The sequence below is a fragment of the Haliotis rufescens genome, unplaced genomic scaffold, assembly GCF_023055435.1.
Source record: "Haliotis rufescens isolate VD_foot unplaced genomic scaffold, xgHalRufe1.0.p SCAF_15, whole genome shotgun sequence".
Taxonomy (NCBI): domain Eukaryota; kingdom Metazoa; phylum Mollusca; class Gastropoda; order Lepetellida; family Haliotidae; genus Haliotis; species Haliotis rufescens.
In genome coordinates this window covers 7054099-7074822 of record NW_025963835.1, presented here as the reverse complement: position 1 = coordinate 7074822, position 20724 = coordinate 7054099, and the positions used below count along the sequence as shown (strand labels likewise).

Here is a 20724-nt window from a genome sequence, read left to right as displayed (position 1 = left end):
GAAATGTGTACTGTATACTGCAAGCAAATACCAGTTCTGAAATATGTACTGTATACTGCAAGCAAATACCAGTTCTGAAATATGTACTGTATACTGCAAGCAAATACCAGTTCTACAATGTGTACTGTATACTGCAAGCAAATACCAGTTCTGAAATGTGTACTGTATACTGCAAGCAAATACCGGTTCTGAAATGTGTACTGTATACTGCAAGCAAATACCGGTTCTGAAATGTGTACTGTATACTGCAAGCAAATACCAGTTCTGAAATATGTACTGTATACTGCAAGCAAATACCAGTTCTGAAATGTGTACTGTATACGGCAAGCAAATACCAGTTCTGAAATGTGTACTGTATACGGCAAGTGAATAAAAGTTCTGAAATGTGTACTGCAAACGGCAAGTAAGTAAGAATTTGGCACATGTCTTTGCTAGAAGAGTGAAAATTTCTCAGGGTTTTAAGAAACAAATGTTTTAACTGTATAACTTCTAAATAACATACTGCCATTAAATGAGTATGTGTTTATACCACTCTAAAAATATTCCAGCAACATTCCAGCTAGGAAAACCCAAGGAAGGGCTGAACCCATTGTACCTATGCAGACTCAAATCTTAGTACGAAACTCAGTGACCGCTGAATTGAAAGTTAAAGCTGTAACTGCCTAAAGTGAGGTGTTATCTTGTGAATGCAGTTAGCAAGTGTTTCCAAGGCCAGGTCTGCTTATTCAAACTTTGCAGTGTTCTCAGTGTGATACTTCCCATGCATGTGATCATCATTATCCCCAAGCCAGCCACCTGCCTGCTACCTAGCAGAAGATGCATCATCAGAGAGGCTTGTCAACTGTTATATAGACTATAACGCCTTAGAGAGATGCAGGTCTGCGGCAGTCCCAGCTAGGTGGATTCAAGTCATGCTGGTTGTTCCAAATAATTGATTGCAATGATGATTGATTAGTTCAAATCAATCATGAATTCTGTTATCCATAATGTTCCAAATACATATAAGTTCTGCTTAATTAATTGATGGGAGGATAACATCCACCTTCCTTGGTTTTTTCAACACATATTTAGAAATGTATAATCAATGTATCAGTTAATGATTAACCTTATTTCAATAATTACAACTAGTAGACCCACACTGAAACTGTAAACCAAGCCATGGTGACTATTCCTTCTTCAAAGAGTTTGACAGGAGTTGATGGTCACTGGACCATGTTCCAGTAGCACTGTGTGTTCATTGTTATAACACCACACAAAGAAAGCTTCATTCCAGATACCCCGGGTATAGCCTGTAAATAATCATGTCTGGACCAGACAATCTAGTGATTGATATTGTGAGCATCAGTTGCTGGTGCACTGACATGCCGGGACCACCTATTTCATTAAGTCGCTTCTTACGACCAGCATAGCTTACTGGGGACAAATTCTAACCTTAAATCTCCATGGGTCCAGGAGCAATGACGAATAATGACCTGTAAATCTGTACCTGGGCGTCAGGCAATGGTTCTTATAAATCCCTGCCAAACGAGCATGGAACAAGATTGATCCATACATTAATCTTATCGCTGTCTATGTAAGCCAAGAATGAATTATCTGGATAATTTCAAAGCCATAATAAGTTCTTGAATATGGCATGAAGCAAAAATGAACTAAGTCCTTCATTTACAGATTAGATTTTTTGGTATTTGAAAATTGCATAAAAATAGATAAAAGATTACCCGGTAACAGTTATATTTTTAAAGCAGATTCTACAACAACCCATATTTATAGCTCCCATGTCTGCAGTATAATGGGTGACAGTGAACAAAACCCCGGAGGATGAGGATTGTGCAAATTAATCATGTGGGGAAAGTATTCTGAAAAGTAAGGGAAATCATGAATAATGAAAAGTGAAATGGCACAAGCAAAAAATGATGAAGCACATCACACAAAGCCAAACCCATCAAATATTAAAAAGGATTAAATCAAAATCAAAATTCAAGAAAACGAATGAGCAATACATGCAATAGAATACCATGCTGAAAACAAAGGCATACTCTGAGAAAACCAATACCATTAAATCCTGACAATGGAAGGTAAATGGTTCTTGTGGACACGTTTTTAAATAAGACCAGCTCCAAATTTGAATTTTGGATCAAAACCAAAGTGTAGTTTTGCCGATTGCTTGTAAAACCTACAAACTTTCCATAATTCACTACAGAATACAGATTATTTATCAAAGTTACTCTCAATCAATGTTATATTAGGGACAAATGGTAATCTAGATCAGGTACTTTGTGTAGATCTAGACTTCCAGTTGTGGGACTTCCATACTTGTGGAAGCCTCAGTAGCTGAGTGGGTGAGATCACTAACTTTGTGTGCGGGCAATTAGGTGCCTCACTCTGAAAGTGTCGGTTTGAATCCTGGATGGGACACAACCCAAAAATGTACTAGAATTTGTATCTAACAAAGAAGGCGTTACCACAAACATAAAATCTGTGACATTTGACCACTTTCTAAAAAGGCATTGTGTATTCATACTCTCAATCAACTTGAATTCACATATCCATATGTAATTGAAACACACCAATGTCCTTAAGTATCCATTTGCCTTCCTCCCTCCTTTAAAACAAGGAAATCAACCTGTTAATGAAACCAACAAGTGAGTAACAATGACACCAAACGTGCATGCAACAGTCACCAGGTAAAGCAGGCAAGCAGCTGGCATGCAGTGGTATTACCAAGCTGAGCTGTGGGTTTAGGACAACTAACCTAGTCTTCTCGGCTACTTGGTCATTCATCAGTGAGAGTTGCTTAGAGTTATCACCCGAGTTTTTCATCAGGTCGGCCAACTGCGCTTCCTTCGGGGAGGAAAAGGAAATGAAAATAAAAACACACTTGCCGAGCCGATGTGCCAACACTGAACGGAGGAGAATGAACCACAGGTGTTAGGTGATCAATGACAAATGTGCAAATACACAGATTTCAAAATGTGACAGAAAATTTGCAATGATGACCATTAATATGCATCTGTTTTTCTCTTTGCCATGTCAATTAAATTAACAAAGGGAAGATAAAAAGATATATGTATATAATTTTGAAACACGATTTTTCCTGAACAATTTGATATAAACTGTAATTTCAACCATCCTTATTTGACTTCTAAAGAAAAAGTCACTGTGATTTTTATGAAAGATGGTCTGAAATTCTGTAGTGATTTATTCTTATGAATTAATGATATCGACAACAAAATAATTTCAGTGATGAAATATGAAATATGTATGTGGGGCACACAGTCTCACAGTATTAATAATGATAACAGAAAACAAACAACACATTTAAAGCTCAACAGCAAATCAAATTACATGACAATATTCAATAGGAAACACAAGATGGTGGAGACAGCCAACACTGAAATAGAAACACAGTGGAGGAGGCACACTAGAAGCTATGGCAACCAGGCTCAGCACTTCCGTGCCAGGATATAAATCTTAACCAAAATAAAACAAAACAGTTGGGCACCTGGATGATCTTGCACTTATTAAAATAAATATATTAAATTTGACTTGCAAGTTTTAGATCAAGAACTTCAGAAATATAACAAACATTGTGTTTTTCGGTTACCATGGAAACAACCATTATATTATTTGTAATATTACCTGTCAGTTTGCCTAATAACTGTTTCAAATGCAAAAACAACAATACTCCGAGGTAAAGGCCTTCACACACTTTCAACTGTTTGCATGCATTAAGGCATGATAGATGGATTTCATCAACTTTCACACAAAAATTTGACCTGTAATTGTTTGATGGAGTTATTATTTTTAAAGGTTGTTATTGTGAACTTTGCAAACAGTTGTAAAAATAACTTGTATTATTTCAAGGAATATATTATTTTCCATGTTCGGGAACAAATATTTATGATTTTTTTTGTATGAATACATCTGAAAGATTTAATTTATCTCTAAATCTATTTATCATATCTTTTCCTATTGAAATTGACCCATCTCTATCCAAGAGGATTGCACCATAAACATTGTCTTTATGATACATCCAGATACTCGTTAGGACAGGGTGCAGTGATGTTATGTGGAGGAATATAGGTGGAGATCCACAACTACCAGGGTTAATCTGACAACTCCTTCCATTTACCGAATCAGTACTAGGTCTGCAAAATACAACATTGTGATAGCTACTTAACGACTGCTTCAGAAAACCAATTTATTGATGAACTTGAGTAGTTAATAAATTATCAAAATAAACTGAAGCCAGTTGCTAACTCTATTCAATCCTCAAACAGGGTACTCTTAGTGTATGTCTCTTAATTATAGCCTCTACAATTAAATAAAACAAACATTTTATCAAACCCACTACCTACAACTTGACTTCATCCCAGTCGCTTTAAACTTGAAACAAAACCAGATCCAATATGGTATCATACTTTGTTAATTCTTAGGCATACCTTGACCTTAAACCTGTTTTCATGAACTTGGAGGGTAGGTTTCTACATACAGTGTTCTGGGCTGTAAGACAGATGAACTACTCCAAGACACAAGAAGTTGTCACACTACCCTGGACACTATTCATATGTGCTACATCATCCTCTAGCTAGTATTGACAATATATGGATAGGAAATCAGCTTCTATGGATCTAAAATATTCAATTAATTCAGCTGATCATTTCCAGGCAAAATCTTGGAAAGTTCGAGAATATTTATCCCAATAAATTTTCAAGAGTCTGTTAGGTTAAAGCAAGCCATATTCTGCGATGCTGCTATCCCATGACATCACCATTCAGGTGTATTGCGTTGCAGAATGCCTGTGATCAGAAGAAAACAAGTAGGGATTGTGTAGTGAGATATATTTCTGTTTATGCAGAGGAAAGAAGAAATCTGCCTTGATGCAGAAGCATATCCAATTCAGCCCCTAGTTAGAAGTTGAAATCACCAATGGGACGATATGTATAAATTCACTAAGTAGTCATGGTTCGCTTGTTTAACAGTCATTTCACAAAAAGCATCATGAACCATGAAGGGACCAGCTGCCCAGTAATCTGAGTCATTGATCAAGACCACATTTGAACGAGACTCTCCAAGATTTTGCTTCGACTGTATGGATGACAACTACTGGATGTGAATGTTTTAGTCTGCGACTACAAGCGACTGTGAGCTGTCAACACAGACACACAGAGGGGGGACACACCCAAAGATACACAGATACACAAGCTACATACAACTCTGTTACGATCATCAGTGAGCTCATCCATCTTGTCCTTGCTTGTTGCTAGCTGTCGCTGAAGGTCTGAAAGAAACACATTTATTTTCAAACTAAGAAGAAACACTGTAATGACAAGGCATCTTAACAAGACATTTTTATTTATTTATTTTTTTTCACAGTATTAAATTGTCAGGTGTCTTCCAAACGCCCAAAGATCTCATGCTAAAGGTATCCTCAGGCTGACCAGGTTTCCAGTTTGAACAGGGTGCATTATTCAGGAAAGAAACTGTTGTTTAATTTTCCCGTTTATTGGCACAGTTTACAGGTACAATTTTACAGTCCTGCTTGGAAAGAGGCAACATGTTATACATCTGACAAAACAGAACATCTTGGGCTTCAGTTGTGAGGTTGTCAGTGACAACCACATATATAAAGCTGATTGGTTGTGAGGTTGTCACTAACAAACATATACAAAGCTGATTGGTTGTCAGGCTGTCAGTAACAAACACATATACAAAGCTGATTGGTTGTTGTTCCACAACACTGTGCCACGCTCTTCACATTCATTCTCTGGGAGCACACATTCAACACCATTCTCAAACAATAGTTTGAGCGGAGTTGTCTCCCTTCTATGCACCACCCAATCACACGAATGAAAACATAAAAAAATCCAAAATCAAATTTCACTTTTAATTTATATATGTACACAAATATACGTTTCTATAATTTTAAGCATTTTTTTTAAGCTGTATTGCATTACACGAGTTATTGACATACTGTCTCTTGTCAGTAACTTACCACTTACCACACAAGTGAAATAGAATGGAAAGCTATTCTCAGCATCATTTCATTTTGAATAAGAATGAAACTTCATGGTAGCGAATGGGTTCATCATGATAGAATGGAGCAAAACTACTCTTGATAATAAAGCATGATCATGTTTAGAGGCACACCAATTTGCTTGTACTGTTATTTTTATGTCAGTACTCACTTCCCTAACTTTGTAGAATGTAACAAGGCAAAGATGTGTTAACTAGAAAGATTACGGTACATCAAACCCACCCTTGTTTGGAGCTGTTTTAAAAAAATTCAAAATATTTTGCTGAGCTAAATAAATGTGACAATATCCTTGTACCATTAACAGAAATTTGAACAAAAACTACATCTAGATTCCTGTTCAGTCTTTTATTGTCATTTAGAAATTGATGGAACCTGAAGTCACGAAACTTTTATTCCAGCAACCATGAAGAGAAAAAATGTCAGAAACAATAAAAAAAGTTTTCCATAGAGTTTCATTTCATTATTTTTATGTTTTCTCTGTACTTGACAAATTGTCCTCTTCAGTATCATAACGTATCAGCCTTGAATTCCATTAAACAAGACTCAAATTAGTCTTGTCTCATAACAATATAATTAACATCAAAATTATTATTTGTATACACACATCAAAATTTCTGAAATATCTACAAGAACAAAATCTTGTTTGATCCAAATATTAGCATAAAAGGCTAACAACATTTTACAGAACTGTCAATATTTCCTGAATTGATGCTTAAAAGAACTGAAACTGAATGTTTCAAAAGACATATTTTGTTTAGATGGGGAAACAAGACTAAAACTATATTCCAAAGACACAGGCCAATAGCCTTTAATTCATCCTATCTATCACAGTGAACATAATACAGTCAAGTCCCGTTAATCCGACATCGATGGTTGCATATGATTATGTCGGATTAACAAGTATGTCGGATAAAGGAAATTTAGTAGTATGAACGTTTGTGATGGAAAATCTGAAATTACACAATAGATAAGGATTCAAGCACGTAATAAAAAATATAAAATAAATATTCATATTGTTATGTTACATTGTTGGCGGAATATGTTTTCTAATCATGCAACCTCTAAAGTTTAACACATAACAACTGTTACGGACTGTATGACGGATTCAAAATACTTAAAAAAGCATAGTCTGGAATGGAAGTCGCAACTTTGAAACTGGTACCCAAGCTAGCTGCTTTCTAAGTGGCTAACGTTGACTTCCTGCTGGTCATTTCATTGGTAGGTCATAGTTCGCGAAAGGTTGTTCTGACGTGACCTGTAATGGGATGTCCTCGTCGATAGCGAGAACTTGTATCTTATTTTAATAAGATTGAGGTAATCTAAGCATGTGAATTATCCTGTTTTCTTTATTTAAAGCATTATTGTTTATTGTTAAGCAAGTTTATCTCTGCAACCGTTGTAATATGCAGCTACCAGCCGATTCGTCTCGCATCAAAACACAGGCTGTGTACTCGTGGGCATATGACCACGGAGTACGCTGATTACTGTGTCGGATTATCGAGACTGATTAATGAGTGATTTCGGTAATTCGTTGCAAATTAGGTGTGTCGGAGTGCGAGACTGTCGGATTAACGGGTCTAAATAACACTGATTTAATCGGTTCCCATCATTAGTGTCGGATAAAGCCGATTGTCGGATTAACGAGTGTCGGATTAACGAGACTTGACTGTATAATGTGTGTCCAAATGTGGACATATCCTGAAATTAGAAGCAATATTCAGCTCATGCACACACACACACTTCAGCTGCAGGCAAATAACTGTGGGGTTAAACATCATGTTACGCCATGTATTTGACATATCACAGCTGTCCGCAATGCCAAATGCACTATGGCATATATTACACACCAAGGCTCAATAAAGTGAGCTGCATTTAGCACCTGCTGCTGCTACACTAGCCAGGTCCAACTGGACTCACTCACCAGCCTTTGACTACATAATCCAATTATAATTGCCTTTTGCAACACACAAAGGGTTCAGGAATATCTAGAGCTGAAACTCGTCACATGTGAGTGTCTACAAATGCCCTGTGTACTCAGGGAACAGACACTTGATGGTGAGCATGAGTGAATGGCCATATCACCATGCACTGAGAATAATCACATCTGTGTCAGGCAACCAAGTGGTTAATAGCAAGAGCAGTCATCCACATAGTCAGGGTATGTTGACCCACAACCTGCAATGCTTGCAAAACACGCAACCACCCAATCCTGTCAGTTTTGTGTTTTCAGAGGAATAAGGAATGAATGTTATTTAATACCACAGTCAACAATATTCCAGCTACATCAAAGTGACCTATAAATAGCTGTGTCTAGTCCAGATAAACCAGTGACTGACAGCATGAGCAACAATCACTGAGCCTGACCACCTCATCCTCTCTAGAGAGTTCGTTAGGAAGCAGAAGGTAATGGGAATCTAGGCTTCCAAGGGATCCTTCCACGGAATCCCCACAGGGACTGCCACGCTTGCCGGGAGAAGCAGTCAGGCACATTGTCAGAAAGAAACCCACCTGATCCCCGCGACTTCAGGGAACGGACCTCCTCCGAGAGCTTAGACTGGGCTTTTTCATTCACTTCAAGTTTGTTAGTCAGGTCTGAAAGGTTGCCACACAAAACATGTTAGAGAAATCTAGGTGAAGAAATTGTGAACTTACACCAACACCTTATCAATAATGCAATAGGTTCAAAACAGGTTATGAAATAATATTAAAGGTTTTGGTCCTGAAAACACAATTTTGTATCATTGAATGTAAGTTCACAAATATTTCAAGCAGTGAAAGGGACCACTCTCAACAACTCAAACCAAACCACACCCTCCCCTGCCAGTGCTGAATAGACATACAGAAAGCCATGGTTAACCACATCAAGGAACAGTTGAAACTGCTGGGTTACATCTTAACTTACTCAACACACAATCATGTCTGCCTTCAAGTCACATACTGTTTGGTGTGAAACGTGTGCCGTATATTACCGGTTTATGCCAAATGTTTGAGACTAAATTCAAAGGCATTAAAACGCAGGTGAGACAGTACCCTAAACCAATGTTCTTTAAAAGTATTTAGCAGACACTCAAATGTACACTGAGGCCTGTATATACAATGTTATACGGGTATTGGAAGAAACATTACAACAAAACTTAAAATCCTTACTTTTCAATCACATTTTGTGAAATATACACTTATAAACTTTGAGAGAGTGTCAAAATATAAGCCAGTTGATGACTTGATGACTTACTGATTGTGCATTCATAACAGAATGTCCTTGTCTGATTTAACCATGCTCTTCTGCATTTTACCCATGTACAGTAAAATATGTTTATAACAAACACACTTATACTAAACTGACGGATATTACACACTTAATTTTTGGTCCCGGCCATTTGCTGTATAGATGTTGTATATATGCTTATGACGAACTACGGTTATAACGAACTAAAATTAGTTGTCCATTTTTAGTCTGTTATAACTGTAGTTTACTGTACATGAATCTTATGGGGCTACAGCAGGGACAAATCAAGTGTGACAATACAGAAATGGTGCATCATCTAGTCATACACATGCGCAAGACACACAAGAATAACACACTCCATAGATTGTACATAACTGTCAATCTGTTTCATTGGGCCATCATTAAGAAATGTTTCAGACAACCCAATCAAATTTCCAAATGTCAGTTAGGTTTTTTTCTTATTGAAACAACCATAAAACTGAAGCAAATAAGTCACTGTTCTCATAACATGACACGCATGGCACTTGAAACTTTAGCTTCAGACAAAGTTGTTCATTTTCCAAATCAGGGGAGCAGTCTAGAAAACAAAATGTTCAGAGACAAGAACATACTTTTTATGTGGAAATATTATAATTGATCTACGGATTGCCCAAAACGAATCATTTTTGCTAGAGATGACAAGATTTGTATATGTCAACCTCTTTGTTTATTTGCCAGACAATGTTGCATCAGGTATTGTTATACCTGGAAGTGAGTGAGGGAGTATGGTTTTACGCCGCTTTTAGCAATATTCCAGCAATATCACAGCAGTGGACACCAGAAATGGGCTTCACACGTTGTACCTATGTGGGGAATAGAACCCTGGTCCTCAGCGTGATGAGCAAACGCTCTAACCACTAGGCTACCCCATCGCCCCCATACCTGGAAGTTATGTTATTATCAATGTGTGAGTGAATGAATGTTGTATTATGTTCCGCCAGCAGTATTCAAGCTGTTGTAAAGAATCCTGTAAACAGGTGGACTCGTGGTCAACTGCATGAGCAACGAGCAATCAGGATCAGCTGTCAGCATACATGACACACAATCGACCAGGTCACACAGTGTCACCATGTGATCCTCATGGATCACCACAGGGTTCACCATCAGAATTAACATAAACAAATGAGGAAGAGGATAATCTTCTGCAAGTTTTAACAATTTTACTCACATAAATATGTTTTGGACTTTGACAAAGTCCATTACAACCCTCCCATGAAACATCTTGGACGGAGATAAATGAATCCACAAATCACTGACTACATGATAAATAAACCAAGACAATGACATCATCACATCTCATCATTAAATTCAACATAGTAATGAAAAAATAAACTAAGATCACCACTCAAAGTTTTTGGCATCTATCACCCCAAAACTTTCTTATACTAACGACAAAAACACTTCTCTACACTATACTCATGCAAATATATCTGAATGTCACAATATACTGTTTCACATACCAAACAGACATAGATGCAACCAAGTATACTAAAGGCTGCAACAAATTCTATCATCTTTATATTTCTGTTGAATGTGCTAGAATGCTAGAATGCTAGAATTGCTAGAATGTGTTGAACATCCCAGACATGGACATAATCAAGCATTTCTTGTGTGTCATCAGTGTAAGGGGGATTGTGTGTCTGGGTGCCACACTGCCATCCCAGGTTGAGGGGTTCACCTGCGTAAACACTGCGAGCCAGCTAGGGCGACATTTACTATTAACTTTCTTTAATCATATTTGAAATAGTTGTAAGGTTTATAGGTTTGGTCAGAGCAGTGGACAATCTCATTTCCAGCATAATTTCCACAATAACATATGTTGCAATGGAGGATCAGTGAGGCAACATGAACCAAAAGACAAGACTGCTTGTACAGGGGTAACCTACCTGTGATGTTATCCTGCATCTTCTGCTTTTTGTTGTTTGTGTCTGTCAGTTCATCTTGCTGTGGACAACAACATCACTTCAACATCAAACATGTGCCAAACATTTGCTAATACATCAAACATGTGGCAAACATCACTCTACATCAAACATGTGACAAACAGCATCACTCATACATCAAACATGTGGCAAACATGATGAAATGTGGCAAACATCACTCTACTTCAAATATGTGGCCAACAGCATCACTCATACATCAAACATGTGGCAAACATCACTCAAACATCAAGCATGTGGAAAACAAGACCCTTCAAACATCAAACATGTGGCAAACAGCATCACTCACACATCGAACATGTGGAAAACAGCACCATTCATACATCACACATGTGACAAACAGAATCACACATACATCAAACATGTGACAAACATCACTCAAACATCAAACATGTGGAAAACAGCATCACCCATATACATCAAACATGTGGAAAACAGCATCACTCATACATCAAACATGTGACAAACATCACTCAAACATCAAACATGTGGAAAACAAAATCATTCATACATCAAACATGGAAAACAAAATCATTCATACATCAAACATGGAAAACAACATCATTCAAACATCAAACATGGAAAACAAGATCATTCAAACATCGAACATGGAAAACAACATCATTCAAACATCAAACATGGAAAACAAGATCATTCATACATCAAACATGGAAAACAAGATCATTCAAACATCCAACATGGAAAACAAGATCATTCAAACATCAAACATGGAAAACAAGATCATTCAAACATCAAACATGGAAAACAAGATCATTCAAACATCCAACATGGAAAACAAGATCATTCATACATCAAACATGGAAAACAAGATCATTCATACATCAAACATGGAAAACAAGATCATTTAAACATCAAACATGGAAAACAAGATCATTCAAATATCCAACATGGAAAACAAGATCATTCATACATCCAACATGGAAAACAAGATCATTCCTACATCAAACATGGAAAACAAGATCATTCAAACATCAAACATGGAAAACAAGATCATTCAAACATCCAACATGGAAAACAAGATCATTCATACATCAAACATGGAAAACAAAATCATTCATACATCAAACATGGAAAACAACATCATTCAAACATCAAACATGGAAAACAAGATCATTCAAACATCGAACATGGAAAACAACATCATTCAAACATCAAACATGGAAAACAAGATCATTCATACATCAAACATGGAAAACAAGATCATTCAAACATCCAACATGGAAAACAAGATCATTCAAACATCAAACATGGAAAACAAGATCATTCAAACATCAAACATGGAAAACAAGATCATTCAAACATCCAACATGGAAAACAAGATCATTCATACATCAAACATGGAAAACAAGATCATTCATACATCAAACATGGAAAACAACATCATTTAAACATCAAACATGGAAAACAAGATCATTCAAACATCAAACATGGAAAACAAGATCATTCATACATCCAACATGGAAAACAAGATCATTCATACATCAAACATGGAAAACAAGATAATTCAAACATCAAACATGGAAAACAAGATCATTCAAACATCAAACATGGAAAACAAGATCATTCATACATCAAACATGGAAAACAAGATCATTCATACATCAAACATGGAAAACAAGATCATTTAAACATCAAACATGGAAAACAAGATCATTTAAACATCAAACATGGAAAACAACATCATTCAAACATCAAACATGGAAAACAACATCATTCATACATCAAACATGGAAAACAAGATCATTCATACATCAAACATGGAAAACAAGATCATTCAAACATCAAACATGGAAAACAAGATCATTCAAACATCAAACATATGGAAACAACATCATTCATACATCAAACATATGGAAAACAACATCATTCATACATCAAACATATGGAAAACAACATCACTCATGTGGCACAGTAATGGACAAAATGATGAACTCTTATGCGTTTACAAATTACACAAAGTTCATCAAGTATTTTGAGATAAATTGGCAACCTAATACATCCACCAACCCAACAAGCCCTCCAGCCCATCCTCCCCTAACAACTAGGCAACATATTAAAATATATTTTGAAAATTAAATCAACCATTTTAAGAACCACAAGAGAATCAACAGGGCAATTTACACATTTTTCTGAGCATGAACTCAGTTAAAAAATGACACCATATAGGCAGACTCATAAATAAAAGAACTTGCCAAAGTATAACATGGGCTGATTGTTATGCACATTCACAAAAATGGTCCCCAATATTCTTAGTACCCAAATAATATTTCCTTGTCATACACCTTCCTTTAACACTAGTGCACTGGTCACCGTACAACTTTGGTGTATGTGAATCTACATCCTATACAAAGAATAGATCAAATTTCATTATGATGTCCACATAAACAAATTACTCATGGCTAAAAAATCAATATCTTCACACTTTCATGATACACATAAATACTGATACATACTTTTATCATCCACATCAAATACAAAGAAAAGCTTTAACACACAACAGCCAATTATTTTGTTCAACAATACCTTACATGTTAATAACAAATCTATAGGTACAAAAACATTTTATCATTTTTTAAACATATCAATAATGTTTGAAAGAATTAAAGCATAAAGTTCTATCCTTTTGAATGAAATATCATATAAAGTACCCCATACCCCTGAAAACTCTGATCTCAGGCCCAACTGACTGACACATGTACTCAATTTAATTTCTGCTCAAGTAGTTCTTAAAAATACACATAAGACACTTTCCCTGCAAAAACGTTTCAATCATTGAGAGCAATCATTTTCTTATTTATCCTCCAGTAGAATGGGTTCATATGAAACATGTTCTACATCCACATCAAAAACCTTATCCTACAGACTGCTCGTATGACGGGCTTCCCGCTAAGTGTATAAGAGCATGCTCTGTCAATGACTAATGAATACCTGCACGCTGCTGAGTTTATGCTGTAATATAATACTACTGTATGATGGGCAGATGAGTAGCATGGCTCAGTGACAAGTCTTAAAGAAGAAGAAGAATCACAAAACGCTGCACGCTTAAACAAATCACAAATTAGTGAACATGTCAAAACAACATAGGGTGAAATATTGACCGGGGAGAATGTGTCAGCCCTGCCAGATAGTCTGTGCAAAAGAACTTACAGTCTTCTTATTGAACCTGTCCTTTCCATCTCTTTCAGCAGATATTACTTTTTGCATATGGGCTGTCATAAACTAAGCTTTCTTGATCAAAAGAAGACATTTTATTTGACTTTGGCTTCGGACAAATGGCTAAAGTTGCAGACTGATAAAATAAGTCAAAAGCGTAAAAACATTTTGAAAAGGTGTGTAAAGTGTAAAAAATTGTCTCAACTCTGTGGACTGAAGCTGACAGTTTTCCGTGGTCACAAATACAACAGTATAACAGGTGAGGATCAGGCAGGGCACAGGAAAACAGTATACTTCTTACCACTTCAATTTTTTTTAAACCTATTTATGATCATATATGTCAATCTCCAATTTCATTTTTCAATAATGTTTAATATCTAATGCATGAATAATAATAATACTTTTATAAATATTTGCCCTCGCTGTATGTCCTGTGCCCTTCTCTGATGATTCACGGCAAGTGTTATAAGCCTCTCACACACTGCATAAGTAACACTCTCAACATCAACATCATGTAACACTTTTTACCCAATACAATAGCTGATAGCAGGTTCTGAAGAAGACATTTTAACAAATGTGAGATTCTTTACGTCTATTATCTCAATTAATCACATAATTTTACTAACAATAAAGAACCTGATAGAAAATTTCTCAAAATGTTCATTAATCTTAAAACCTAAAACAAGACATTTTACTGAATCTAGAGTGAAGGCTGCATTAGTCTTTTTCTTTTACAAATCACAGTTCAACTTCAGAAAATTTTCAAATCATTTGCCTTGGTTCAGGATATGAAGGGGAGATAACCTTTAACAAACTTAATTCAGCATCATGTGACACAATGGCAAATGACAGTTTGTCTTCCCTGCTGGTCCATCCATCAAAGGACTACACATATATAGCAGTGATTGTGTACTCCCAATCACATGAACCTATTCTCACCAGAAAGCCCTGTGACAAGTACACGATAACTTCATTGAAGTGACTGTTGTTTTATGCTGAAGTCAGCAATATTCCTGTTACATCGCGGCGACCTGTACTGGCCAAACCAGTTGGTGATAGCATGAGCATCAACCATGTTGTAAAGGAACACTCAACCAGGTCACACTGATAACTACCAGACCCTCAGTTAATCATCTCTTGTGACAAGCTTGAATACGAAATTCCTACTGGGTAACGTCACAAGGGGAGAACTCATAAGAACATTCAACCCAGCTATTCACTCTACATACAGTAACTCTAACAAGTGCCAATGTCTCTATACTTGTGTCATACTCCACAAAGCAATCTTGGTGCTACAATGATCAGAACTCCCTTTAATGTTCTTGGTTTACAGATTTCATGTGTGTGACAAACTCTTGTCAGCATGGGGCAAAAATAATATAATAAATAAGATAATTAATGATATTGTTTGTTCTTCAAAAAGTTATTTGAATATGAGCTAGTGAAGTTTGTCTTGTTTAATCTGTTGTAACCTATTGTCTTGTGGTTCAGCTGAGTGGATGCACAATTCTTTTATTGTGCTTGCATAAAAAAAAGTATTTTCAGACATATTTTTCCACTTGTCCTTTTCTTAGGGCTTGCAAAATCTGTAAACCAATTAAGAAAAAGCTGTTTTGCCTTTGTATGTTTGTATTATCTTATTATGCTGATATTCTTGAATGTCATATCCAAATAATTCTAAGCATAAAAACATTGGCAGAATAATATCCTTAAATTTTAACATGATGAAATTTATTCGTTAAGATTATTTCATAATTGACACAGGTTGAAAAACTCATCAGACAAGCCCGTTTCATGCAAACCTCAATCTGAAAACAAACTGCATTCAGGGGTGGTGGACAAGTCAACATGGATTAACATAGGAAGGGAAAGACCACACAAAGCAATATTGTCCAGTATCCAAATACATCCAGGATATATGGAAGACAACTCAGACCAAAAAATATAAACAAATTTGCTTCAGTGCCAAAAATGGCATGCATGTCTTCACCTGTATTTGCCACACATGATATGAAAATTACTTTCCACCTACATTCTTACCCCCATATTCACTACTTTTTACTAAATTTAACATTTATTGGTACATAACAGATCATATTTATCAAATGTACAATAACTGGAACAACTTGATTTTGATTTTGAGATTTTGTTATAGTCTACTGCCCCTTCATGAATAATCATTTGTGCCATGTGTGAGACATTGATATTTGTATATTAATAACATAACTACAGGATTGTTATTAAATGTACATTGGTACCATAATAAAGCAGTGTCTCACTTGAATCATCTTGCTAGGTCTCCCTCTTTTACATATATTCTCTCAGATTTAATACTTATAAGACATGAATATACAAATTCAAAATTCAAACAGGATTTTAGTTTTACTTTCAAATATTGCTTATAAATATTTAATTTCTTACAATTTTGAAATTCACTTGTTAATCACATCTGATTATTCTCAAACAATAAAGACAACAAAATGTCTCTTCCATCACCAGACATGACACACAATGCTGAGTATTTTAAACAAAACAGAATAATATGCACATGGATATTTTGTTCACAAACAATGCCTGGAGCATGCATCAAAACACATCACTAGCTGCTCTAAGTTGAGTATAGTATCAAGCAAACAGTTCCTGCTAGCTGTCCAACATTCACTTGTTAAAAGTGTGGATCAAAGCTAAGCCAATCACAAAAGGGTTGAAAATACATGATGCATAACAAAATTGGTTACTTGTTCATGGCAATTTCGGATGAGTAAAACAAGGGAGGCGATTTTGATCTTTCTTGTTATTAAATAACAGCAAACAATCCTTCTTAATGTATGCATAATTGCTGCCCGTGAATAGATAGTTGTTTTACAATGAAGGTAATTTTGTGGATATATAATTTGCTTCCTATGAACTCATCATCATAAAATAACATCTACTTTTCTCAGAAAAACAGAGACAGTGATAGGTATGGACTTTGGCATTAATATCTAATTTTGAAACTGGGTACAATTATCTCTTTATCAGAGTGAAACATCTTTCATTGAAAAAGTCATTTCTACAGAGTGGCAAAACTATAAAAAAAAACATTATGCTGATGACAATTAAAACATGCAGTAATCAATGCAATTGTCTTCAGTGTGATAACAAACATTTTATTTTCAAACTAGAGCAGCCAGATATATAAGATACTGAAGTGCTTGATATTACTGTGTGGCCTACCCTTACCTATGTATTGATGAGGTTAGTATGGGGGCTACACTAGTGTTAGTGGCGAACGAAGTTTGTCTCGTCTTCAAACAGATGCATCAGGTCGCGCAACCCTCGCAGCTAAGGGAGATGGAGAGTAATTATTCATTAATAACATCAGCAATTCTCATGATCTTTCACAAGTTTCTTGACCTTAAATATCATATGTAAATCCAAAACAACTTCAACAGCACAAACATTGATTTGTTAGAAACACATACCAAAATAAGACATAACATTAATCAAAATAGTTTGCCCTAGCTTTCTGTCATCTAGTGAACATTCTTGCTATGATTTTATTTTCCTTTCATGAAACAGACATATCTGAAGTCACATCTTTCCACTGTACTCCAGACTTCGCATTAAAAATGTCAGATTGAAACTTGTAAAAGTTCAACATAAGATAGCTTAAAGAAGAAGATACATTTCTCCAATGACATTTGTAATGACCAAGTCAACTGTACAGCCAACTGTAAGTAACCCAGCGTGCTGCTGTGGTGACCCCGCACACAGGCAAACAGGCACACACAGGCACACACAGGCACACACAGGCACACAGGGACACTACACTGAATGCTGACAACTCCTCACTGGGCCATGCTACTCGGGTACTGCCTCACCATCATCTTGTGATAGATGAACGAAGCTAAATGAACGATTCAGGTTGAAGTGCAGTATCTATTTTGACTTGGACACAAAACCAATCATGGCATGCAAAAGATCAGCAACCTAAAGAATTCAATATCATTCAAATATTTCTACGCAGATGTTGTTTATGGTGGTTTGAAGCCTTGCAGAATGTTTTCAGTAAAACAGATTCAAAATCTTAAAAAATGGTGGAAAAGTGATGAAAAAAAAGCAAAACTCAAGCAAAGCCAGACAAATAGATTTTCAAGATGACAAAAAATAGCAACTTAAGTAAGTTTAAACTTTGATTTTTCTTAAAAAAATACCTTGATTTTACTAGAAAACCTCATATTCATACTCATTGAACAAAGAAAGATCATATATGCATATACAGATGTTTTTGTCATTACTAGTAGTAACCTAAACAGTAACACGATGTAAAGGCAATCCACATTTACAAAAAAATTATTTATTGTTTGATGGTATAGCAAAGATACAGTGACTCCCATCTGGGGGGAATCACACATTATAGAGACTGTCTATGAGAGTCTAGCATGTACTACCAACATAGGTCTTATCCACGTATTCTAGTCAGTCTGCAAGACACTAGGCCTACAGCTAGCCTACAACATACCACTTCTACCAGCTTGTCCTGGAGCTGTTTAATCTCCTTCCTCTGTGACGACAAGGCCTCCTCCAAATCCACCACCCGGTTCGTCTTCTCTGCAAGATCCATGCTCACCTGGCTTGTCTAAAATTGAGACATCATGGTCAAAGGGATATAACACCAAACATTTTCATTCTCAGGTTTTTACAGCGCTAAATTGTATAATTTGGAACAAAACATACAGGTATGTATTGGGTTTTCCTATGTTAAATTAAGCATCATCAAGTCTACAGACATAAGGGCTCTCCATTGACAACACAGTTGGGTATCTCCATTCCACTGTGAAAAGTGCATATGTTGAGTTGGTTATCAACTTCAATAAAGCAACCACTGATAATAGCCTTTTAAGAATGACACTGTTCATATGTTCAAACATTGTTTTTGACATCAATATATTCTATCAGCATCTATGATGGCACTGAAAGTGAAACACGTCAATGCATATTCTTCAAGAAAAGAAAGCAAAGTCCTGAATGGCAGCACAACATTCCTCGTGAAGCAACATATATTGCTCCTCCATTGGTGAGGGAGGGAGGGAGGGAGGAAGGGAGTATGGTTTTACGCCGCTTTCAACAATATTCCAGTAATATCACGGCGGGGGACACCAGAAATGGGTTACACACATAGTACCCATGTCGGGAATCAAACCTGGGTCTTTGGCATGACGAGCAAACGCTTTAACCACTAGGCTACCCGACCGCCCCTCTATTGGGGGAGAGAGGAGCACCAAATATCAAGTTCTCTCTGATTTAGCTGCGGTTAAGCTGTGACAATCAGATGTAATAGTGCCTTGAAATGAGTAAGTTTTAAATTACCTATAAGTATTTCCATGCTCCTTGTATGAGGGCATGTCAGCATGTCAGCCTCAAGGAAGCCACAGAGACCGATGCTGAAGATATCTACAAGTGTGGTGAAACCAGTGAACGGGGGTGCAAACAGACCGACAATCATAATCACAGCCAATATGGGATTCAAACCTTTGATGCCAGAAATATTTCGGTTGGATTGCCGATCTAACGAACTGTACTTGATACACATCCTCCATGACCTTCTCCTACCTTAGCACCTTCCTCGAGTCTTGACGCCTCAAACGTCTTAATCTTGTTCTCAGCCTGGGTGAGTTTGTAGGTGAGTTCCTCCATCTGATCCAAGTAGGTTGTCTGAGTTTCATCACTAGTCTTCAGTTTTGTCTGTTGCTGGGCAACCATTTCCTGTCCAATTCAAAAATTCAGTCAATGTCTGCAAACACCAAGGCGGATGTCGATTTTGTTACATGAGTTTGATTGGACTGTGCATAGACTTGTTAGTCCAGCAAAACATAACTTCATAATTCCAGCCTAGTCTGGCAAGGGCTAAAATTGGACTTTTATGGTCAGTAAACTCCCTTGCCTCGGGAAGATGAGGGGCCAAAGGTGTCCATTTAACATTAGTCTTGAAGTTTCTTGAGATAGAATATCTGCCGGTAAAGTCAAAACTAAGAACTTATTTCAAATAGTTTTACTCATTCACATCTGGCAATATTACATGTGTGACAGTAAACTATCTTTAACACTGCATTACATTTAACACAACTAACCTTCAGGTGCAACTCGGCAATGGAGTTTGGCTACTTACTCCCCACTTTTTGCTCTCCGCCATTGGAAATGTTCCGTTCAATCAGGGTTTTATGCAAAGCACAAATGTGCCGAGGATGCACAATAATATTCAATGCACCTACAACGCATCAAGTGCAGATAAAGGTGTCTTATTTCATCCATCAATCATGACCACT

The 20724-nt window shown here is 36.5% G+C and overlaps 1 protein-coding gene across 14 annotated transcripts in view; it reads right to left on the bottom strand.

The window, feature by feature from the left end:
* Positions 1-20724, bottom strand: part of LOC124126894 (CAP-Gly domain-containing linker protein 1-like) — a 118934-nt gene that overhangs the window by 48404 nt on the left and 49806 nt on the right. For 13 of the 14 annotated variants that reach the window (XM_048396080.1, XM_048396083.1, XM_048396088.1 and 10 more), the window contains 6 exons: positions 20012-20164; positions 18921-19037; positions 11189-11246; positions 8546-8629; positions 5214-5281; positions 2753-2841 (listed from right to left, as the gene is read on the bottom strand). In XM_048396080.1, the coding sequence (XP_048252037.1) occupies positions 2753-2841; positions 5214-5281; positions 8546-8629; positions 11189-11246; positions 18921-19037; positions 20012-20164 (569 nt within the window). The remainder of the gene's footprint in view (positions 1-2752; positions 2842-5213; positions 5282-8545; positions 8630-11188; positions 11247-18920; positions 19038-20011; positions 20165-20724) is intronic. The other variant, XM_048396092.1, reaches the window with a different exon arrangement.